At 38.6% G+C, this 23,701-nt stretch overlaps 1 protein-coding gene across 1 annotated transcript in view; it reads right to left on the reverse strand.

The window, feature by feature from the left end:
• The window catches only part of zfpm1 (zinc finger protein, FOG family member 1), a 105,409-nt gene that overhangs the window by 46,570 nt on the left and 35,138 nt on the right, over nucleotides 1–23,701 (reverse strand). Inside the window, exon 2 of the mRNA XM_023350518.1 lies at nucleotides 7,021–7,167. Within this exon, the coding sequence (XP_023206286.1) occupies nucleotides 7,021–7,167 (147 nt within the window). The remainder of the gene's footprint in view (nucleotides 1–7,020; nucleotides 7,168–23,701) is intronic.

Genomic DNA, 23,701 nt, shown 5'->3' on the forward strand with positions numbered 1-23,701 from the left:
TGTGTGTGTGTGTGTGTGTGTGTGTGTGTGTGTGTGTGTGTGTGTGTGTGTGTGTGTGTGTGTGTGTGTGTGTGTGTGTGTGTGTGTGTGTGTGTATTCTTCCTTTCTGCTGATCAAAGGTAGCAGTGAAATCCTACCAGGTATTTTGTGTCCAGTCCATAATGCAAATATCTAGGACTGTCACAATAATAATAATATTTGCATGATTTATTGTTTTTCTACTAAAAACTGGATGATAAAAATCTTCAGTCCTGTGATTTGGTCTCAACTAAACGGATTTTTGAAGGACAACTTCGTTTACAGAGGGTTCATAATTCATTTAATTTGATGTTTCTGTTGTTTTGTTTAATTAATTTTGGCTATTTTAAATTTCTTCCAGTGTCAAATGTTCATTAGAATTTAATATTTATTGATCTTTGATAATGTGTTCTTGCATTATTATTATGCTATTATCATTATATCATTTGATAAAGGTATAAAAAACAATATTACTGTTCATCGCAGTAACTTCTGAGACAATTTGTCGTCCAGCAAAATTTGTTACAAATATCTAAGTATACTTAAAATAAGATGAAACTTACTCACAAGTAACTTATTATAAGTATAAAGTAGTTAGTTTTAAGTTAATGATTCCTTAATATTGATGAAAATGTTTTAGCTCCACTGGCAGATTATTTCTAGAATCGGAAAAAATATCTTATTGTAGTGAAACTTGTATTTATTAAGGACTTATTTACATAAAACAGGTGTGTCCAAAGTGTGGTTCGGGGGCCATTTGTGGCCCTTGGAGTGATTTTGTGTGGTCTTCAACTGCAACTCAAGAATGACACAAATTAACCCTGAAAGTTGCAAATGCAAACCTTTTATTTGTAATCAGGGTAAAAATATAACTAATTTGGTTTTCTAACAATAGAAAATGTAAAGTACAACACAAAGTATTTGTATTTTTACAACCAAGCTTTTAACTGAAAAAAGAGCTTTACTGTGCCTAACTCAGCTTTTATTTAATTTATTAAACTTGAATAAATATAGCAAGTGTATAGAAGTGTACACTTGCTACATTATATTGCTATAATAAAATCTTTAACTGCTTGATTTTTATTTTAGTCTATTATTTATTTATTATTTTACTATCAAACATCATAAATTAAACATTAATAAAAAAGTCTGACGTGTTACGATGGAACCTGACAAAATTTGAAGTTTCAATTTGATTGACTGAGTTCACATTTTTCTGGCTCTCCAGTACTTTTGACTTGGTGATCTTGGCCAAAAGTTTGAACACCCCGACTTAAAACAGGCTCACACATGCAACTTTTCAGTTGCATGTATGTTAGTTTTGTCTTATTTCACAGATATTTGCACTAGAAACTTGACCAATTGTGTTTTTGCGGTGAGTGCTCTCCACTCGTTCCTCTTTTTGTCTGCTTTTCTCTCCCGTTCCTTCCCTGCATGAAGCAGGTCTTGTGCAACGTTCCCTCCTCTAATCTTTCCATCTGCTTCGCTTCCTGCCGTCCCACCGTCACCTTCAGGAGAAACTGAGGCGGCCTGTGTTACGCTAATCAGCTCTGATATCCCTGTCATTGATCGAGCTGATTAGCCAGCCTCTTGCTGCCTGATCAAAGACATCATGGGCATGCTGGGTTCAGAATATCAGGCTGTGTGTGTGTGTATGTGTGTGTGACATATATAAACCCTGAACTTTGCCTGGTGGTATCAGTGAGTCCATCAGACCTCCGGGCCTCTCTCTATTAGCACAAGTCATGATTCGTTAGATTAGATTGATAGTTGCATCATTGCATATCACGATATCTGACCGGGGATCTGTCTTACAACATCATCAGGCCAAAGGTCAGCTGACTGCATGGAACTGGGTCTGACACGTCAGGATTAGCCTCCTTAATAATGATAACCGGCTGAACTTCTGGAGCCCATCGGTTTTATTTATTTGCAGTTTTTCTGGTTGCTTTTTCTCTAAATTTCGGTCCAGGACCATTTCAGAGGAATATTACAATCACTTAACTTTGAGTTATGAGTCATTAAGGCAAAAAAAAAAAAAGCTCCTAAGATTGTCAACACAACAAACCTTAGCAAAGAACCAATTTTAGATTGGATCTTTAGGTGTTGTTACCAACAGGATGTTAGAAAAATAAAGTTTAGCACCATTTATTTAGCCTGAGTCAACAAAACGTCACATTTGAGAACTTGGCAAAAAGTCAAACTTCAGCTAAAGAATGATTTCATTTTAGATCAGTCTGAATACGTGTTTTACTCGATAAACAACAATATATTTCTAAAACCCCTCATTGTTGAAGGTTTGTTTGTTCATCTAACCTTAGATTAGGGTAAACTATGTAAACTACGCTAAAATAATCTAATGGGAAGAAAGTTTAGCTAAGATTGAACTCAGTTGATGTCATTTATAAAATGAAAGGCTAAACTAAGCTGAGAAAAAGCAAATCTAAGTTATGTTAAGTTAAAACAAGCTTTGCTAAGCTAGACTAGACTAAACTGACCTTAATTATGTATAGTAGGTCAAACTGTACTAAGGTAAACTTAGCGGAAGTGAGTTTCAAACAAAAATAAGGTAAAATAAACTAACTTAAGATAGGAAAAACTGAGATAGCGCACAAACGTGTCCTAATTTAGCTTAGCTTTTGTTATTTTCATTTATCTTGACACAGCATACCTAGTTGTGCTTAACCTAGCCTAGTTTTCCTGACTGGCAGATTATTTCACTTATAACACAGGGAAAATGTCTTGTTATAAGTGAAATTACAATAATTCGCTAATAAAACTAGAATTTTTTCATCAATATTTATGAATTATTGACTAAAAACAAGATTATGTGTCTTGCTAAAAAGTGACTTATGAGTTAGTTTTGTCTTAATTCAAGTGTACGATATTTGCCTAGAAACTAGACCAAAATTATTGGTACGATGTTGTGTTTTTGCAGTGTACCAACCTAACATGTTTTTGGTTGACTGACTGAATCAAAGGATGTTTTTGAAAACTTGTCATCCAAGCTGAAAAAACTTAAATCTGAGTCCTAATCATCTCCGCCATTCTGAAAACTCCAGACTTTAACTTCCTCCTTTCTCCTCTTCCCCCAAATCCCGCCCAATCTGCGGCCCCCGCCCCGATAATGCTGCAGCCGTGTGCACAAAGGCCATGTTTACCCTTGCATTCCCGCTCCGATAAACAGCGATAGCGCCCGATCGATACGGGCCATAAACGCCCTGTGACGCCTTCGCGCTCCGTCGTTATTAACGAAAGAGTTGAGAGGCCGCTTTAAAAAAACGAAGACATCCAGTTTCACGTCACGTCCACTTTCCAACCATTTCAAATCCTCACACAAGCTGTACTGTACACACACACACACACACGCACACACACAGCCCCCCCCCCCCCCCTTGCCTAAACAGTGCCATTATTTTCAGCTATAAATCACATTGAATGGCACATTGATTTTATCCTGCAGGGGCTGCAGCACGAGGGGAGCTGCAGACACAGTTATTGCGTTTAATATTATCAATATTATCTCCCATATCATCTGAGACAGGGAGGCAGGTATCAGGAGGAGTCGACAGACACTTTTCTGCCAACTCCCACCCCCCCTTTTCTTCGCCCTCCCTCCTCTTCCTCCCCCCTCAGCGAAGCAGTTTCCATCAATCTGATAAGCTGAACTTCCCCTGTCACACCTGCAGGGCAAAGTCACCCAGCATTCTCTCGCCTCCCAACTCCGACAGCCCTCCGACTTCATCCTTTGTGTGCTTGAATGTTTCCTTTCTGCTACATGCTAAATGGTCCAGTCGCATGCAGCCCCCTCTGACCTGGTTCCAGTTCTACGCAACACGGGTCAGATCCACCAACCGGGCTTTCTAAACAGCATCCCAGATACTTTTTGTGACGTTTCTTCCTATTGTTCTGTGTTGTTCCAGTTATTCTCGCCGCTGTTGCATCTGGCGACTCCTATAAGAGGCGAAGATGTGTTATTGGTTTTATGTGGCTGTCAGGAGTCGAGCCGTATCGTTTTTAACAATCTGAAGCTGAAACAGCAGAAAACATCGGATACCAAAGGAGAGGCAGCAACAACGGTTGATATTTTAGTTTGAATAAAATGCATGGATCACTTTTTTAAAAGTCTGTGAACAAGTTTAGTCTGTATTTATTGAAAAATGTTTGGAAAAGGAAGGAAAATATCAAATTCCGCTGAACTAATATGGAATCATTGGTCTTTACTATTTGTGCTATTAATTATGACAACACTACTTTTTAAGTTTCATAGATAAAACAACTAACATCCCAGCTGGCTGACAAACATTTAGTTGCTACCACACATCTATAACAAAAACGGGATGAAAAGTCTTCAGTTTGATGCTTTGGTCTCAAACGACCCTTTTGTTGAAGGACAGTTTTGTTCACAAAGGGTTCACAATTCATTTCATTTGTTGTTTCTAAAATGTCTTCCAGTTTCAGTATTAAATGTTCATTAGCATTTAATATTTGTTGATCTTTGAGAATGTGTTCTCGTGCTATTATGCCATTATCTTTATATCACCTGAAAATGGTCTCAAAACAATAATAGCATCGTTTATCACAATAACTTCTGGGACGATTTATCATCCAGAAACATTTGGTATCATGACAGGCCTAATCCTGTTAACCTGGTTCACGTTTTTAAAAGTCATTGCAGCTGCAAAGTTGCAAAAATTATTTCCACCACAAGTGAGAATTACTCAAATGAATCAATAAAAGCCCAAAATTAAAAGATGGAAACTTCGTCTGATTGGTTGGTGGAGCAACAAACTGAAAACAAAAACGGTCCACAGCGGACATCAAACAAATCAGTTTGGGGAGTTTTATACATTTTAATAAATAAAAACCCAAAGCAATCGTCTCCACAGCGTGCAATAAAGACGTCATATTTTTATGTTTTAAAGCAAACAGTGCTCCTTTTGTTAAACCAACAGGCAGAGAGCTGTTAAATTACACGGACAGATACAAAGCAGCGAATCCTGACTGTGAAGAAATGACTGTTGCTGCTAATCCGGTGTACAGTCTTGAGCTGTTTATCACGATGAAACCCGAGATTACCGCCTCTGTCGTTTGTTCCTTTACGCCTCACGCACACTTTTTCTATCACCGCCGATCACACTCTGATGAAAAACTGCAAAACGAAAAAAAAATAATCAGACAATAAAATATTTAAAAACTTCCCACTGATTGGCTCAGACGTTGGTGCGACAATTAGAGGTCAGGAGGAGGTGACGTGCCGACTTATCGGGCCAGAAGTGGATTTTTATCACGTTTCCTGTGATGTATAAAAATGATTGTTTGAAGAAGAAGAAGAAAAAAAGGAACTTGTTGTTTTTGCAGGTCGCTGCAACTGAAGAGCGATTCTGAGAAAAGAGAGGAAAAAAAAGAAAAGAAAAAAGAGAAGAAGAGACGTGCAGAACAGATGCTCCTTAATAAACGACGCTTTTGATGAACGTTAATAAACCGGCGGCGAGCGTTCAGGCCTCTTACTGCTAGAATGTGTTTTTCTTGCTAAAGTTATCAGGCTGGTTATCACTGTGTGTGTGTGTGTGTGTGTAGGCGTGGGGGGGTGCGTGTGTGTGTGTCGTCCAGATGGCGGATAACAGGCCCTGCCTTTATTAGCCAGCGCTGGCCTGATAACGACCTGGTATTGATCCCAGGTTGAAAGAGCAGGTTCGTCAAACATGGCTGATTTACAGAGAGCTGATAATGGCAGCGCTGGGCAACCGAGGAACCCCGGAGAGGAGAAAGAGGAGTAAATCAACACTGTGATGATGAAGGAGGTGTGTGTGTGTGTGTGAGGCCTAAACACATGCACAAACAGGGAAAAATGGACGCCAATTCGGTTTGCTATCGACAAACTGGCTCACATGTGAGGCATGCCTGAGTTCTCTCATCTTCTTCTTCTTCTTCTTCTTCTTCTTCTCATTTAATCAGCACATAACCCACCGCTCACCTCAAAAGTGCGCACGCACACACCCACACATGCCCACACACCCACACACACGTTGGGGTAATCTCTAATCTGGTCTCGATTAGCACCTGACCGAATTTCCATGGGTTTATCAAACCAAGCCAAACAGCAGACGGTTATCAGCCTCAGCCCCGAAAATTTCACAAGAGCAGGAATTTTTTTATTTTTTAGATTAAAAAAGAAACACAGCCGGGGAAATCTTGAATAAGTCAAAAGAATATGAGAGAAAACTCTGATATGACAAGGCAGGAGATGGTGATGGAGGTGGAGAGGTGGGGGGATTTGGGATAAGAGGGCGGACTAACCGGAGGCCACGGAAATGTTTTCTTCTTCTTCTTCTTGTTTTTTTTGTAAGAGATAAAAGAGTGACACGTGTGGAAGTCACAAGCTCATAACGGTGTGGCAGCCATTTTTCCTGCATCTCTGCAGAACGTCACAGGTCTGCTGACAGAATAACACGTCAACTCTGGTTGACTCGAGGATCGATGTGGAAATTAACGTCGGAAAGGTCACTGATGCACCGATCCGATATCAACATTGATTCAGTTTCTGTTTCAAATATCTGAAATAAAACCAAACTGGTGGCGTGACCGTAGCTCTACACCCCTTTGTTTTGTATTTTTAAGCAGCTGTGAGGCATCATAGTGAAACCTTAAACTGCTGCTGCGCATGTTACTCAACAGGTTGTTGCTAGGTAACCAAAGAATGAGTGGGTTGCTAGGTAACCAGAGAGCGAGTGAGTCAGTCGATTCCAACATTTCTTTTCTCGTTGTGAGAGGTTGAGCAGCTAAAGTCTTTCCTGTGCCTACATCTCCCAGAATGCTGTGCAGCTCTGGATCAGATATTACTTTACTGATTTATTATCGAGCTCTCAGCTCTATCTACAATGGATGGAAGGATGGATGGATGGATGGATGGATGGATGGATGGATAAACAGATGGATGGACAGATAAACGGATGGATAAATGAATGGATGGATAAACGGATGGACGGACGGTCGTCTGACCTTCGTTGTAGAGCGCCGTGTACGATGGCGGGCTGCAGCTGTCTCCTTCTGCTGAATCCTCTGGATCCGAGGCTCCGCCCTCCTCGCCTGATAGGCTCGGCGTGTCCGCTGTGTTTTCCTCTCCGCCGTCCAGATCCCCATGGGAACCTGAGACCAAGAAAATAAGAGTAAAAAAATCATCCTTAGTCATTTGATTAAGTTTTTTTCTTTTATCCGTTTGTGTAAAACTGATTGAGCTTCCTCATATAAATAACACGGTTGTTAAAACTGTTAGCCTTTAGGACTCTGGGTTTTATTTCTGCAACAGTCAATAGCACAACTGTGGATTTATCACTAAATTGTCACAATATTCTCTGATTTATTTAACATAATTTCTTGTAAAACGATTCAATCAACGTAATAATGTGACTCCTGTCACTCATCCTCACACCCTTTCACTCAGTGGCAGCAGGAGAAAATGTCTGCTAAATCTTTACTAGTACAATTCTGCTACATTAATCATAAACTATGTATTTATTAAACCAGAAGAAACCATACAGCAGTTTGCTAATTCTTTAGTGCTTCATTTTCAGCTAATGAAAATATGACATTTAAAATTAGGATACTACATCAGACCAATACAAAATGTGGGCTTAAAGTAAAGTATGTTTAATACCTGCTTAAATGTCATTATTTTCAAAAAGTACTTTTAATCTGACAAACAAGGCTAAAGACGTATAATCTAATTTATTAAATATGACTGTATTGCATGCAGATTTGGCTCATGACATGAAACTTTTAAATCTCAGGGTACAGTGCTGGTTTGATAGGTCTCCAACCAACCTATCTACCGAAATGCTACTGAACTAAGGTAGCATTTCCCAGTTCTCACTGGATAAATCATCTTATAAATCTTTATTTCTGTGAACTCAGATTTGACAACACATCTGTACATTCTCAGCTTACTTTCCCTTACTCTCTTTTTTTATTTAATTAAAAAGATTTGGGGGAAATGGCGACAAATATAACAATAGATCACAACTGAAGTGTAAAAGAACAAAAATTAATTACAGTATAAAAAATTACAGTGTAAGACACTTTTGGATTTTAATTGCAAATTAAATACATTTGCTTAATTTATTTATTGATTTAATACATATTTAATTCAGTAAGTTATTGTGCGTTTAGCTCAGCTATAAATTGTGACTGATCTGAAAACATTTTGTTTTCCCTGAAGCTCTGCAGTCCAGCATGACAAAGATGGATGCCTGTACTGTAAAGGGAACAAATTAAAGCCCTTAACACAGATATTTATATATATTTTAAATACAGTAATTCAGAAACAGGCTTCAGGATTGGACACGCTGAACGGTTTAATCCAGAAGATTAATAGCATGAAGCCGAAGGGAACCTCTGAGCCAAATGACAGTATACCTAAAATTACAGCTAAAAGAGTGATTAGTGCCGGGCTGATCGCTATCAATTACAGTCCCATAATCCCTGCTGACCAGAGTAATTATACAGTACTTTTGATCTATTTTAGCCTGTTTGAAGATTACATCCACAAAAAAAGAAGAAGAAGAAGAAGAAGTCAGTTAATATGGATTTAAAGTGACTTTCATTAATGATGCGCTCTCTATAGGATGGATCTTTTAATGGTGCGCTAACAGATCCAATATCCTCCCATATTTACAGTCCAGGCCTGCACACACATTTACACACACACTCTCTGATGAAGATGATTTTTCTGAGTGAAACAAATCCCGACACAGATCCAGGATTTTTTATTTATTTTTCCAGTCCTCGATCCAGAACAGGTCGCAAATTAATTTCCAGGAGTCTGCGCAGCCTGGCGGACCGGGCGAGCAAAGGGGAGGGGGTTAGCGGGTTGTTTCTAAAGCCGTGACTGGGGGGCGTATATATTTACAATGCTGGAACAAAAGGAGTCTATAATCTATACAAAGCACACAACAATACCCGTGAATAAAGCGGCTTGTAGAAAAAGGGAGAGGCAATATTTCTAATTCTGTTAATTTCACTTCCAAAGCAATTAAAAGCAGGCAGAGATAATGCCGGGAAACAATCGGCGGCTGACAAAGTGTTTCTGTCTTTGTAAATGAAACATCTTTAGGCTAATTTCAACTTCCACGCCTGCATGGTTCACTCTAATTTCAGATAAAAAATTAACAGCAGATTTGGACCGTCATATAAAAAAAAGAGAGAGAGAAAAAGACAGAGAAGAGGAGAAAGAAAGAAAGAAAAAGATCGATTTGGTGTGGAAAATATTTTTAGAATTAGCTCCATGTCGTCCAAGCTTTTGCTCCATCTAATTTTCCGTATCTGGAAGGACATTTCCATACAATTAATTTCACTTTAATCAGAGTTGTACAAAGGGACTTCTGTGTGTAAAATTCCAATTATAAATCCTGTTCAAACTGGAAGTTTAAATTATGATTCCTCCCCTCGTTAGCGCTGCGGTTTAATGAATCAATCGCTGCATCGCTGCTTTTACACATCAAATGGTGTGGAAAACTCTCAGCTCCGCTTTCCGCCTCCTTTTATCCCGGCAGAAATATCTTCCCCTTTTCTTTTTTCCTCTTCCGGTGTCGGACAGTTGGCAGAAGGGCCTTTCGATAAGTGAGCCATGTTCTACTTCATTTACTAGTCTCAAACTTAAAGTCGTTAATTGCTACAGCAAGATATCCTAGAAAATTGGGACTGAACTCTTTCCAGAGATGGAGGAATAACAAGACGACTTATTCCAAATGCGTCTCATCAATTAAACTGGGAATTATCCGGCTTTCCAGGATCTGAGAACACCTGGAGCTGTTCCTGTTCTGGAGCCAAGAAAACTTTCACAGGGTTTCTGCAGGTTTCAACAAATCAAATGTAAGACTTTTTAAAGACAATTATGAGTGGAAGTTAAGCCTTTTATCTCCACAGAAATGTTCAAACTTCCTCCAGCCAACCGGTGATAAATTTGCACTTATTGATAGAAGCAAAAAAAAAAAGGTTAGCTAGCTAGCAGGGGCATATTAGCAGCTAGCTAGCGCAATGAGGGCCAAAACTGGCAAATTGAAACTACAAAATCCATCAAACTAAAAATGCTACATTTTGGTTACTGTCATTTTTTTTCTTTGTTTTTGTGTTTATGAAACTTTTATGAAATCTGTATTAAAGATCCAAAACTGGCTTATTTATTAAAAAAGAGACAATTTTCAAAATTGCTGGATTATCAGTTGTTTTCTGTTCTGTTGGCCATATTTTTTTACCATTCTTATTTGTGGAGAGGAGCCCAATAAAATCATTTCGAGGGCCACAAATGGCCCCTGAGCCACATTTTGAACACCCCAGAGTCACGGAAAGCAATAAAGATGTCTGAGTGCGACTCAATGGTTTGCCTGACTGAAAACTCACATGAAACAAAAAATACAGAATACACAAGACTCAAGGTCAATTTATGTTTTTAAACAAATTTCAAACATTTTATGGCCATAATTTTAGATAAATTAATGTAAGGCTTTTAAGGATGTGTGGGCTCCCTGTCCAGTGTCTGCACAAAAAAACAATAATCAAAATATCTCCAGCTTGGACAGAGATTTCACTCCATCTCAGGTTCATATTAGCGCTGCACCAATATGAGATGAAACAAACTATATAATGAGTCAAAGTTCAGCATCTGTTTTTCCCAAACAATCATTTGGTTTGATAATTTGACACACTGGAGATTAACCAATCTGGCTTTTCCTGACTAATTTCAATTTTGGTTTTTCTTTGAGGTTTGGACTACAGGTTCTGAATTTTGACTGATCCTGATCATTTTTTTCAAACTACTATGTATAACAGAGAAAAAAAAGGCACATCAGGTTCTTTTTTTGACGGAGATAACAGCTTAGAATCAAACAGAAAATTAAAAAATTCAAAGATTACGCCAAATTTACGCACCAAAACCTTTATCTGATTTTATTAACTCAGAAAAACTCCAGCAAAGCTGATTCAAAGTAGCTAAAGTTCTTCGTTATAGTGCATTTAATGAATTTTCAACATTATAAATTAACTGGTGATTTAAAAAATGTTTTATTTTTACACTGTAGCTCCAGTTCACAGGGTACAAGTTTGGAAATTATTCATTTATATTCTTGGCAAAAGAGTGTTTTACCCCACTTTACCTTTCTCCTTAAGCCGCTCGCCTGACTGTGTGAAAAATACAAATCAAAACAAATCTTGGACTCCGAGTTTCAAAACATTCCAGTAGTCACACATTTAATTTTTTAAATGTGAACAATGTTTTACGTAGGATAAATGAGACATTTAGTGAGACATTCACTTTCAGCTCTAAAATGGAAGTGAATGAGAGCTTGGGTGCGTGACCTCTGTGCTCTGATTTAACAGAAAACCGAAAGTCATACAGGAGTGGGAGTCACACTGAGTGAAAGTTGAGAAAAACATCAACGTTTTGATGTATAAACTGTACATGTGGGGTGGAAACTGGTGGCATAAAAAGACGTTTAAATAAAAAAGCGTCTGAACATTTCACTGGGTCAGAATCATCACGAAGCTGACCATTCTGGGGCAAAATCAGAAAATTTTAAAATATTTAAATTGTGATTGTGTAAAAACTACGAAAATTATCAAATATAAACTTTAATCCACACAACTTTCTGTGAGCTATTTAAAATTTGAACAGAGTTCCTACTGAGCTGTGGAGCTCTGAACAGTTTTCCAACTAGTCTGTGCTACAAACATTAGCTTAAGGCTCATGTTTTTAGCAAGTTCCAAGCTATTGAGTGTCATTTGTGATCTTTTTTAAGCTCTGATAAGAAGCAACAAGCTGTAGATCATAAAGAGAGGAGAACGCATGCCAGTAGCAATAAATGTAAAAAGGTGTCCATTGGCTTGCAGCTTAGCATCAGATTGAAACGTAATAATAATTCTACTAATAAGGAATTGTTGAACTGAGAGGATGTGAAAATAAATGATTGATTCATGCAATGATCATGTTACATCACTGATCATATGACCAACACAGCAAAGACAGAAAATGTTACCAAGTCATTTTGATCCAGTTTCTAGAGCAAATATCTTTATTCATCTGAAATAAAACAAAACTAACTTAAAGGTAGCTTTTTATATAGGCTTGTTTTAAGTAAATAATTCCTGACTATTAATGAAAAACTATTAGTTCCACTGGCAGATTATTTAACTTATAACATGGGAAAATGTCTTGTTACAGTGGAACAGGTACGTTTTCATCAATATTAAGGAATTATTGACTTAAAACAAGTCTATTTCTTGCTAAAAAGATATTTATGAGTTAGTTTGGTCTTATTTAAAGTGTACTAAGATATTTGCATTAGAAATCAGACAGAATACTTGTTAAGATTTTGCAGTGAAATCAGCTGTTTTCAGCATACGGTCACCGATACGGAGGGAAAACTGAAAAAGCTGAAAGAGTTCCTGATGGCGACTCTTGATTTTTCTTCTTCTATGGTTTATTTCAGCTCCATGGAAGACAGGTGACAGACTGGTCCCACTCTACAAACTTGCTTATTCAATCCAAACCAGGTTTTAATTGGATGGAAATAGAAAACTGACCAACAAGCAGGATAAAGAATCAGCTGATAAATAAAAGACGAAAAATATTTTCAACAACAGATTTCTGTCATCTGGACATTCTGACGCTAAATGAAGCAGACTGGTGTATTTCAGGCAAACGGTTCCTTTAAGCTGAAGACGAGCAACTTCTGGCTCCGAGTTAACATGAATAAAATTCCCGTCCTCACAGAGATTAGACGGGAACAGATACGGAGCTACGGGAATACTAGAAAACTGGAGAGCAGCTGTCTGTCTCGGAGACGCGACGAGAGGCGGAACAAAGTGCTGCGGCTGATGAAGGAGCTGAAGATGCTGCTTTATTAACTCTGGGTCCACATCAAACCTGGAGCTTGGCTGATTAAACACAGAGACAAGGCACATCAAACCTGCACGCTCAACAAGCTGATTAAACAGACGGCAGCCGAGACGCCACCGCCGCGGCGCAGACAAGACATCAGACCTGCAGAGAACTGCAGAAGAAGAATCACAGACTCCTGAAGAGAAACATGAAAAGAGCAAATTCAGAGAGAGAGAAAGGAGGCGAAGATGAGGAGGAGGATGGCACCTGACACAGAGTCAGGAGCTGGAGAGGAGCCACTTATTGATCAGAGTCACGAGGAAATGCTCCTCATCAACTTTACACTTTAAACATTTCCTTCAGCGCTGCAGCGATCGCATCGCCAATCCGTGACCGCCTCCAACGCTCAGACTAAACAAAGCAGCGGCGGCGGGTTCAACAGACATGAAAACAGGAATTTTCTGTTTCAACTTCCAAATGAAATCTGGGGAAATGGAGAAAATTAAACAGAGATATTTAATGAATGCCTGAGAAATGATTGGCTGAACGGTTGCAGGTTCAAATCTTGCTGCATCTTCAGCGGTTTCACCTGAAGCTTCACTTCATCACAGGAAGTCGCTTTGAAAAAGATCGAATGAAGGGAACCAAGCAGGAAATTTGATGTTTTCCTTTACATAAAAGCAGGTTTCCACAACTCAAGATTAAAACCATTATGAATGTAAATTAGCCTCAAAAGTCTCACAATTAGTAGACTGTACAAGATTAAATGTTCTGCTGAGACAAATTTAAGACATATGATTAATGTATTTAAAGCAAACTTAAGTTTTTTAAAATTTATTTTAGATATTTTAAGGCCATAAATGGAATTTAAGACCTCTAACTCCACAAGAATGTATGAACTTTGTCCCGCTAACTGGCAATAAATTTGCATTTATCCATTATAAATACAAAAAAAGCTAACTAGCTAGCAAGGACATGCTAGCAGTGAGTAACCTGGTAGCCTCAAAAGCCCAACAAATAATACATAAAGAATATCTGAGGTTAAATCGCCTGCCAAGACAAGAAATTAATGTATTTATGATTAACTTACTTTTTTAAAATTAATTCATGACAATTTAAGGCCTTAATTTTAGATACGTGAATTTAAGACTTTCAATATTCTCCAGAAGAACCACTAAAGAAAATGACACAAAAACCTCTGAAAAAGATACAGCGTGCAACTTCCTTCTTCATGAAATGTAAACAAAAATGGAGTAGAGTCAGATTTTAGCAACTTTAAAATCTTTCTTTTGTCGTTGGTACAAATTACGAATAATTTCTCCCGCTAACACCAGGCTAGCATGTTTGTTTTGGTTGTATTTACCCAGAATGCTCTGCGCTGTAGTCCGCGGTTTCCGGTACAATTGGCGTTCACATATGCTTTCGAACCTCATCAGAGTTCACTTCAATCGAATCGAAGCCGAGGTTTGCAGGCGGACCAGAGTTAGCTTCAGAGTTCAATTACGTAATCACGTCTCTCCAAACGAACTGGACTTTCTAGGCAAACAAACTGGAGTTGGATTAAAGCGAACCAAACCGGGCTGGTGTGAATATAATGGAAAAATGGAAATCAATGGAAAAATGAGGCGCTAAGTAAAGAAGTAAAGCTCTTGCTGACTTTGAGAAGGCCAGACCTTCTGCGGCGGCGTGGCGTGGAGCGCAGCGTCCACAGAGAGCCGTTTACTGTGAAACTGAAACTAATGATGGGTGATAATTATCCTGCAGCAATGCACACATCAAAGGAACGAAAATAAATGTTTTAGAGGGAAATAAAGTGAAAAAGCTGCACTTTTTCCCTCCCTCTCTCTCTCTCTCTCTCTTCCTGACCGACTATCAATCATTCCTTCATATCCTCTCTTCCTCCTCTCTCCATTCCCCTCTGTCCTCTTCTCTCCTATCACTGGAGCTCTCACTCCATCACCTACCCTCCCTGTCTCCCCTTCATCCCTTTTTTTTTGCCCCCCGCCCCCCGTGCTGCAGAAAGCGCGGTGACTGGGAGCGTCACTCTGCGCGGATAGCTGCGAGCCGTTGGCGGTTATCGGCTCCTGCAGACTCTCTCTGCCGGTCTGATCTGTCTCCTCTTCATTAAGCAAATACGCCGACGTGGAAATGAAAACATAATAGCTATTTGATTTCCAGAGAGATATTTTGCATATTGGTTCGGAGCTGATAGTGGAATTTCATCAAGTCGTTTTTTTTCTTCTTCTTCTTCTTCTTCTTCTTCTCCCTCTCCCGCCTCCTCCTCCTTCTCCTCTTCCTCTCTGCTTTAAAAACTGAATTACTGAGCTGGGCCGGCTTTCAGCTAAGATTTCTTTACATTGCTGGGAAGTGGGAAAAAAAACCGGCTCCCCAGGAAGACTACTTAAATGATTAAATATCCCCCCACCATTCCCATCTTTTCTTTCCTCCCTCTCTTTTTGATAAGGAGGAAGAAAATTTAAAGAATTCACAGTGCTTTAGGTTGACGGTACTAATCAGAGATAGCAGTGAGAAAATTAACTCCTTAATGAGCAGAGTCGTCTCTCTGATAAAGGTCCGGGATGGGGAGACGGCGGGGCGAGACGAACCCTGAGAGAAGGACACAAAGAGACGGAGAGATGGGAGAGCCGATGGAGGGATGGAGAACAGACAAAGGGAGGCTTAGTTTCCTCTTCCTCCTCTTCCTCTGAGGAGCGCGTTTCTGCTTCTCAGGTGGAGATAGCAGGTGATACGGCTCTCCCTCCCGCTGCTGACGGACGGACCGTCCGGTGGTGGGGTATCCTTCACGGCCCCCGAAGGAAGAGGAGGAGGAGGAAGAACAAGCTGATAGTCTGGAGGAAATAAATCCTCCTGCTGCTGCTGCATGTTGGACACCATGTTGCTCTGGACCCACCTATCGGCCGCCTGTCACGATAACCAACGATTCTGGACAATAAATTATCCCAGAAGATATTGTGATAAACGATAATATTGATTGTTCTGATTTCATTTCCAAGTAATGTAATGGTAAACATTTCAAAAACAGAACATTTTACCAAGATTTCTGGTCTAGTTTTTAGAACCAATATCTTAGTACACTTAAAATACAACAAAACTAACTTATAAGTAACTTTTCAGCAAGACATCGGAGCTTGTTTTAAGTGAATAAGTCCTTAATATTGATGAAAAAGTATTGCAATATTCATTTATAAGAAGGGAAAAATATCTTGGTATGATTGAAATAATCTGCAGAACATACCAAATATACTGTTGAGTAGGTTTTTTTCAGCAACGCAACAAACTGTTGAGAAGTTTTGCAAAATAGTAAAATTACATAAGAAGGAGGAAAAACCAGCAGCTTTTCAGCAGAAACACCAATTAAAGTTAAAAATGCTCACAGAAAGTTGAACTTCACCTGACTAAACTGTTTTTTGTCTGGTTTTATAGTTTTTACGACTGCAGAAACTGTTTAAGTTTCATTAATTTTTCAGATTTCACCTCAGGATGTTCAACTTACAGTGATTCTGACCCAGTGAAATATTCTGATTTTTTTCTTCTTTAAACCACTTCCTTGCCCACAGCTTCATCTCCACACGTGCAGTTTATACATCAAAACGCAGATATTTCTGTCTGTTTTCACCCAGTGCGTCTCTCTCTGCTGTAGGACTCACAGTTTTCTGTGAAATCAGCCCAGAGAGTGGAGGACACTCAGGTTTTCTTTCCAAACTGAAACTGAAGAGTCTTTTTTACTGCCGTTTCTCCAACATAAAACAAGGAAATGATTTACAGTTTTTGAAACAATAATGACTTTTCTGTGTTTGCTGGCTTTTTTCTAGAAAAAGTTGTAAATCGCCATAGCAACCAGGCGACTCTGCCTTTTTTAAGATTCTGGTTCTCAGATTACCTGATTTTGGGCCTGTTCAAAGAAACGCTTCTACTTCTACTCTGAAACTATTTTCTGCAGTTACTGTGTACATTGTAGACACACTAACCACTTTCTCATGTGACTGGTGTCCTAAAGAAGTCCGTTATGGATGTGAATGTTTTTCAAGAGCATTGTTTTGGTTTATGTTTGTCTGTTTATGATTTATGATCCATAAAGTGATAAATAGTTCTTGTCGTCATCACAATAGTATCACAAAATATCGTGATAAAACTTTAAGTCCGTATCAACCAGGCGTTTCTAAGTAAGCAACATTTACATCTTCTGTAAAGACTTTTTGTTTTTTTGTCAAGCATGATGTAAACCCTCAGAGAACAGATTGTAAATAGCAGAATGATTTCCAAATTAGTTTAGTCTGCTGTATCAACCTCAAATAACAATAACCCGGATCTGTAAACCGGTCTTTACTTCTGGTTCTGTTCATATACTTCCTGCTGCTGATTGATGATTGAGCTGGACTCAAACAAGCCATTTCTTTACATGGTGAAATTTGCAGGCTAAACTTTGTGCAGGTCTGCAACATGTGGAGTCACTCAATCTGGGAGAATTAACAAATAATTAACAAAAAGAAGACGTTTGTCTCTGCCTGGCTCTGGAAAAGTTCACAGATCAGTTTGCTTGTTCAGGAGCAGGAACTGCAGAAAAGTCAACAGCTCCTGGCAACAAGCCGGCCTTCCTTAGAAACACTGCATCCTAACTTAGAAAAATGTAAGGGTGTGTTCTCAAATAACGATAAACTTTAAATTCTAAAACATTTATCCCTTAAAGACCTTCCAAATATCCAAAATAAATTAACAAAACAAATAAAATAGATATTGAAGTCTTGTCCTAAAGCACCAGACTGAAGATGTCAGTCATCCAGTTTTATTTAGAAAGACAGAGAGAGACAAGAATAAAAAATAATCATTCAAATGGAAATTATTGAGGTTTTTTGAATTCATCATGTGAATAATTGATTTATTACTTATTGTGACTCAGAAATGAATAAAACTAGATCTGATTTGGTATTTCTGGGTGTGAACTGGACCTGTCTATCTTCTAAAGTGAACTAAGATGATGTTTTTGGATCTAAATAAAATGAATTTTGTGTTTTCAGAGTGAGTTTCCTGGAGTCTGGATGCATAACTGAACGCCATTCATCATCTTTGGTTTCATGGCAGAACAAAAGGCCACACTGAGTGCTAACGAAGACGACCGAGATGGAAGGATAACATTTTGAAGATGAAGCGTTTCAGCAGATTTCATCACTCATTCGATGCATTTCCCTCAGCTTCCTGCCGCACTTCTGGCTGCACTTTGCATGAAATGCACGGACGTTCTCCCGGTAACGCAGGCGACCGAACGGGATCCGTCAGATCTCTCTTCTTCTCCCCAAACTCCCAAGTCAGGAATGCATCTTTTGGGTTTCCTGCGCCGCCGCAGCTCGCAGCATGCAGGATCAAGCTTTCCCTCGGGTCTTGTGTTTCACAACCGTTTCTTCTCTGGCAGCACTTCAGACGCTGTTGCCCGTCACCCACTGCTTCATTTTTCCTCAAGGACGCCTCCATCCCCCCTCTCCTCCTCCCACACGCTCGCCGAGCGGCATTCTGGTGCTCTGAACGGATTCCTCATGGAAAGTGAACATGTGTGCATCGTGATAAGACTGTGTGTTATTTTAATCGTGAAGTGAAACATTTAGATTCAGGCCTGATTAAAAGAAAAGGCCTTTCTGTATGATGTTAATACGCTGAAGGGTGGATAAACGCGGCGCATCACAAACAAACCAGCTCTAAGCGATCTGGTGTTTTATTGACTCGTATTTAAAAGAGCTTCACAGAGTAAACTTTTCCAGGGAAATTCGTCCTGAAGTATCCGGCAGGATCTTTGTAATCTGATCTGTGTGTTTTATTCCTCATCCCAGAGGATCAAGAGATAAACAAAGAGTTCATTTAAATCCAGTTTTATCCCAGAACTCGTTCAGTTAAAGTCAATTCTCCTCATACAATGTTTGGACTTCCTGGCAATAAATACAATTAATTCAAATTGTCCATGACCTCCTTAGTAAGTTAAAAAAAAAAACAGCAAAAAAACAATGTAAAAATAGTTAGATAAAACTTAATATATATAATAAATAATTTCCTCATTAGTAGTGCTTTTACAGATACTATAATTTATTTAGAAATATAAAGATTTTTATAAATAATTTATAATGAATAATTTTATATTATATATGGTGCATTTAATAATATAAAAACAATATTTATTTTATAAATGATATTATAAAAAACTTATACATAACTTTATAAATATTATAGATATATTTGGTAAAATTAGAAGGGTCTTTAATATTATATTACTATTAGTTGTTATATTATGTTTTTTTTCTAACTATTATTTTAGTATCATATCTATTTAATTATCCCATAATTACTCTTTAATTTATTTTTCTAAATTTATATTTATTTTTCAATTATTTACTTAGAGTTTTCAGCAAAATTAAAGTGTGATACAGCCAAGTTTTTTTTTTGTAAAATTATAATTCATTTGAAAAAATTATTTGGAACACCTATAGTACGTATTTTTAATTTTTAAAATACATTTATATATGTTTTAAAATCATTTTGTATTCTTTCTTTAAAAATAAATATGTATTTATACATTTTCAATATCATTTAATTTACAAAAATCATCCACTTGTTTATTATGCTTCTTTATTAATTAATAACTTTTGATTACTTTTTGCATTCATCCATGTTTTTATCCGTTTATCTATCTACTCAGTCCTTTCGTGCCCTAAGAGAATAAAGACTTTATTGAAAAGATGCTTTTCTAATCTGACTTCCTGTTTGGTCACATCTGCAGAAATGTTTGGACCTTGCAGAACGTCTCTGTGAAGAACCAGATATTCTTTCAGCAGACGGAGAAAAAGAAAATCAACTTTTACTTGTTTCTGTGAACTCCTCTGACGTTCGTTAGAATAAACCAGCAGCTGATAAAAGTATTGTTTGTCTTTTTAATCCACCAATAAGGGAAAAGGGAGAAAAAGAACAGGTGGCGTTTCACATAAAGATGGGGGAGGAAGGAAAGGGGGCGGAGTCTGAAGATAGAGAGCGGTTACCATGCCGCCCGAGCCGAGACCCTGGACTATTGAAGCCAGGCATGCAGACGAGAAAGCCAGCCGATAAGCCCGGCTGATAAAAGATAGAAAATAGCAGCAGATTTGAACTTTCCCACCGTCCCGAGATCCACCGAGGGAGGAGGGGGTTTCATCCAGCGACTTATTCAATCCACTGATATCTGCAGCCGACGGAGCGAGGAAAACTCGGAGCAGAACTCCAGAACATGCGCTCACAGAACGCGTGATGTTCTGGAAATACCCGGCGGTCCCAGAACAATGAAGGAAGATAATCCCAGAGCGCAGGAGTTAAACAACCAGCAGGTTTCCTAATGTGGTCAGAGGGAGGTCACACACACACACACACACACACACACACACACACACACACACACACACACACACACACACACACACACACACACACACACACAGACAGAAGGTCAACCTGCGTGTGTGTGTGTGTGTGTGTGTGTGTGTGTGTGTGTGTGTGTGTGTGTGTGTGTGTGTGTGAAGTCATCCTCATCATCAGATCAGAGACAGTGTTTCTGTCTGTATCGCTGCAGATAAAACACACACGGCCTTGAGTTAACCTGTGAGAACGTTCACACACGTCGACACAGAGACTGCAAACATATTTCTGCTGGAAATGAAGGTGGTTTCAGCGCAAAGTGAAGCAGATCTTTGAATAAATCTGAACCACAGCGGCTCTTTTAGCCACGTGTGTCCGGTGCATTGACCATTTTATCCCGAAGCTCCCAAAGAAACTGATTTAGCAGAACAAATAGAAACTAACGTTTCCGAACCCATGAAGGTTTAGGTCAAGACTCCTGTGTTCTAGATACGGATGTTTGACTAACATAAGAGTGTTTTCTCACCTGATAGTCAGGTAGACTCAGTTCGATTGGGGACAAAAGTTGCAACATTTGTTACATTTTCAGCTGCTGTGGTTCTCTTCCTCTCTGCACTGGGTCAAACAAACTAAACCCTTTGAAAAACCTGTTCCCCTCCTTGCCTGTGGGAGCGCTGCACCAAGAACCACTGAAGGAAACAACGCAAAACCTCTGAAGAAGACACTGAGCGCAACTTCCTGCTTCACAAAATGTCATCAAAAATGTTTTAACATCAGATTTTAGCGGACCATCAGCCATTTTCCCCACTAGCGCTAGACTATAGGTGTTTGTTTTGGTTGTGTTTACCCATAATGCCTTGCGCTGAACACCACTCTGGTCTGCTTGGCATTCACATATTAATTTGAAAAGCACCAGAGTCCACTTTGAATGAACTAAGATCGAGGTTTTTTTAAACGGACCAGAGATCGCTTTTTTGATCAGAGTTTAATTACATATTCACACCTCCGCCAACGAACCGGACTTTCTAGGCAAATGGGCTGGAATTGGAGTAAAGTGGACTAATCAGAACTGGTGTGAATGAACCCTGATGTTTTTGACCGGTTTGAAACAGTTACCTTATGCTGGACATTTGATCAATTGTAGCAAAAGATGCATCTGCAGCTTAACAAATCCTTCTAACATCAACATGTAAAAAGATCAGCCGTTTCTGCTTGATTTAACCATAGAACTGGATTAACCAGTTAGCAAAATGTGCTTGAAAAGAGATTATTTTTACTGAACTTGAACTGGGTGAAGCTAAAATTGGTTAGGTTTTGGGTAGAACATATTCACAAACACCTGTTTTTTTATTTTAAATTCAAAATGCATATATTTCTGTACACTTTTGAATATGTTGTTTTAGTAAATAACATATTTTTTCAGTCTGCACATTCCAGTTAATTAATCAATTACTAAATTAGTTGATGAATGTTTTAATAGTCAACTAGTCATGACTAAAAATGATGAATCGATTGGTGACGATTAATCGTTTCATCCCTAATCCAGAATAAAGTTAACGTCAGCATGAAAGCAAACAGCCAGAAGTTGTCAAACCAGATGCATTCAGAGACGCATCCCTGACCTGGAGGCAGCAGTTCACCTTCCTCTGAGTAACAACCATGACCTCAACAGAAATTTTCCAAAATAAAAAACAGGAAAGCCAGATTTTAGCCCCTGCTCTGGTATAGTTGGGGTGAAGATGAGAAACTACAGCAGGATTAAGGAGGAACAGTGACTGGTCCTCCCTGTCTGAGCATCTGTCCCTCCCCTCCACCGTCTCTGACATGAAGCAGCTCTCCACACCACAGATTGGGAGTTCACTCCTCCTTCCCAGTCTTTCATTGACTCCTTATCATCTCCGTCTTCAGCCTCATTTCATTAGTTCTTCCGTCGGCCTTCGCTTTTACTTTTTATCTTCATGGTAACCGTATTGCTACACACACACACACACACACACACACACACACACACACACACACACACACGTTTCTGCTGGTCCCAGAGACCAAACACTCCAAGAGAAGAAGGAAAACAGCTCCGACTAAAAGAGACAAACATGACGGAGAGAGCAACACAAACTGCCCTGAGGGAGGGTTACTGTGTCTGAGCAGAGGAGCTAATGGGCGCCTCTCGCTCTGCCATGCTGCTTCTGCTCTCATGTTTGTCTGACCATAATCAATACACAAACTGCCAACAGACACACAAGCCTCCCACTTCCACAAAATTGGACCAAAATTATAGTCTCAAAAGTAGTTGCAGGCCAAGAAAAACCCCAAAAACATCCTAAAATCAAGCAAATAAAGTAGCTTGGTATTTATTGTTGATCCAAAACTAGATTTTTACAACAGTGTATCAGGACCTGTGTAGACAGAAAAAAAGGAGCAAATTTCCACCAAAATTTCTGACATTTTGTGATTAATCTCTGAAATCTTCTAGAAAATTTTTCAAGTGAATATTTTCTGTTTGAAATGCAGAAATCTCTAAGAGTTTTGTAGAAAAGTTCTGATATTAATCTAAAAAATTTGATTTTTAGATTTTTTAAATTTTCTGAGAATATCTGAGATTCTGTAAAATGTCAGAAATTCTACAGAATGTCTGAGATTACTCTCAATTTCTGAGTTTTTTGGCAGAAAAGTACTCCTACTTTCTGCCCTCGTATGCCATGGCAGATTTTGCACATTTGCTGCATTAAAAGTTTCCTTTGGGCTCGATTGAATGAATTTATTTTCAGAAATAGGAACAGGAATACCTTCTTTGAAAAGGTTTGCTATATTTAGCCAAGATTAAGAAAAATAAAAGCTGATTTAGATGCAGCAAAGTTGACTTTTCATTAAAAGTTTCTTGGTTTTCCTTTTTGTTAAAACTTGGTTATAATAAAACGAGTACTTTGTGTTGTATTTACATTTTAAAATTATGTCTTACCCTGATTATAAACTAAAAATCTGAATCTCCATCAACGGGCAAAATTTGTATCATTTTTAATTGTAGTATTGGGCCCCACAAAACAATTATAAGGGTCACACATGGCCCCTGGGCAGCACTTTGGACACCCCTGGACTACAGAATAAATATGCTTACTTTATTTTAATTATTGTCAACACTTAATTGCAATTCACATTTGGCCCAAAAGCTGAAGCTATAAATGTCTTTGAACAGAAACAATCTCCATTTGGACACAAATGAGAGGAAATTATGGAACTGATTGAAATTAAATTTCTCAAATAAAGACAGAAATGGACAGAAATGTTTTCCTGCCTCTACAGATCAGCGTGACATGAAACTAAATAATCTGGAGGAATTTCAATGAGCTCACTTAGGCAGAGCAGCCATGATCTCCAGTCACTCAGACAGCAATGAGGTAAAAATTATTGATCAATGATTGA

Source organism: Xiphophorus maculatus, chromosome 2, assembly GCF_002775205.1.
Source record: "Xiphophorus maculatus strain JP 163 A chromosome 2, X_maculatus-5.0-male, whole genome shotgun sequence".
NCBI lineage: Eukaryota > Metazoa > Chordata > Actinopteri > Cyprinodontiformes > Poeciliidae > Xiphophorus > Xiphophorus maculatus.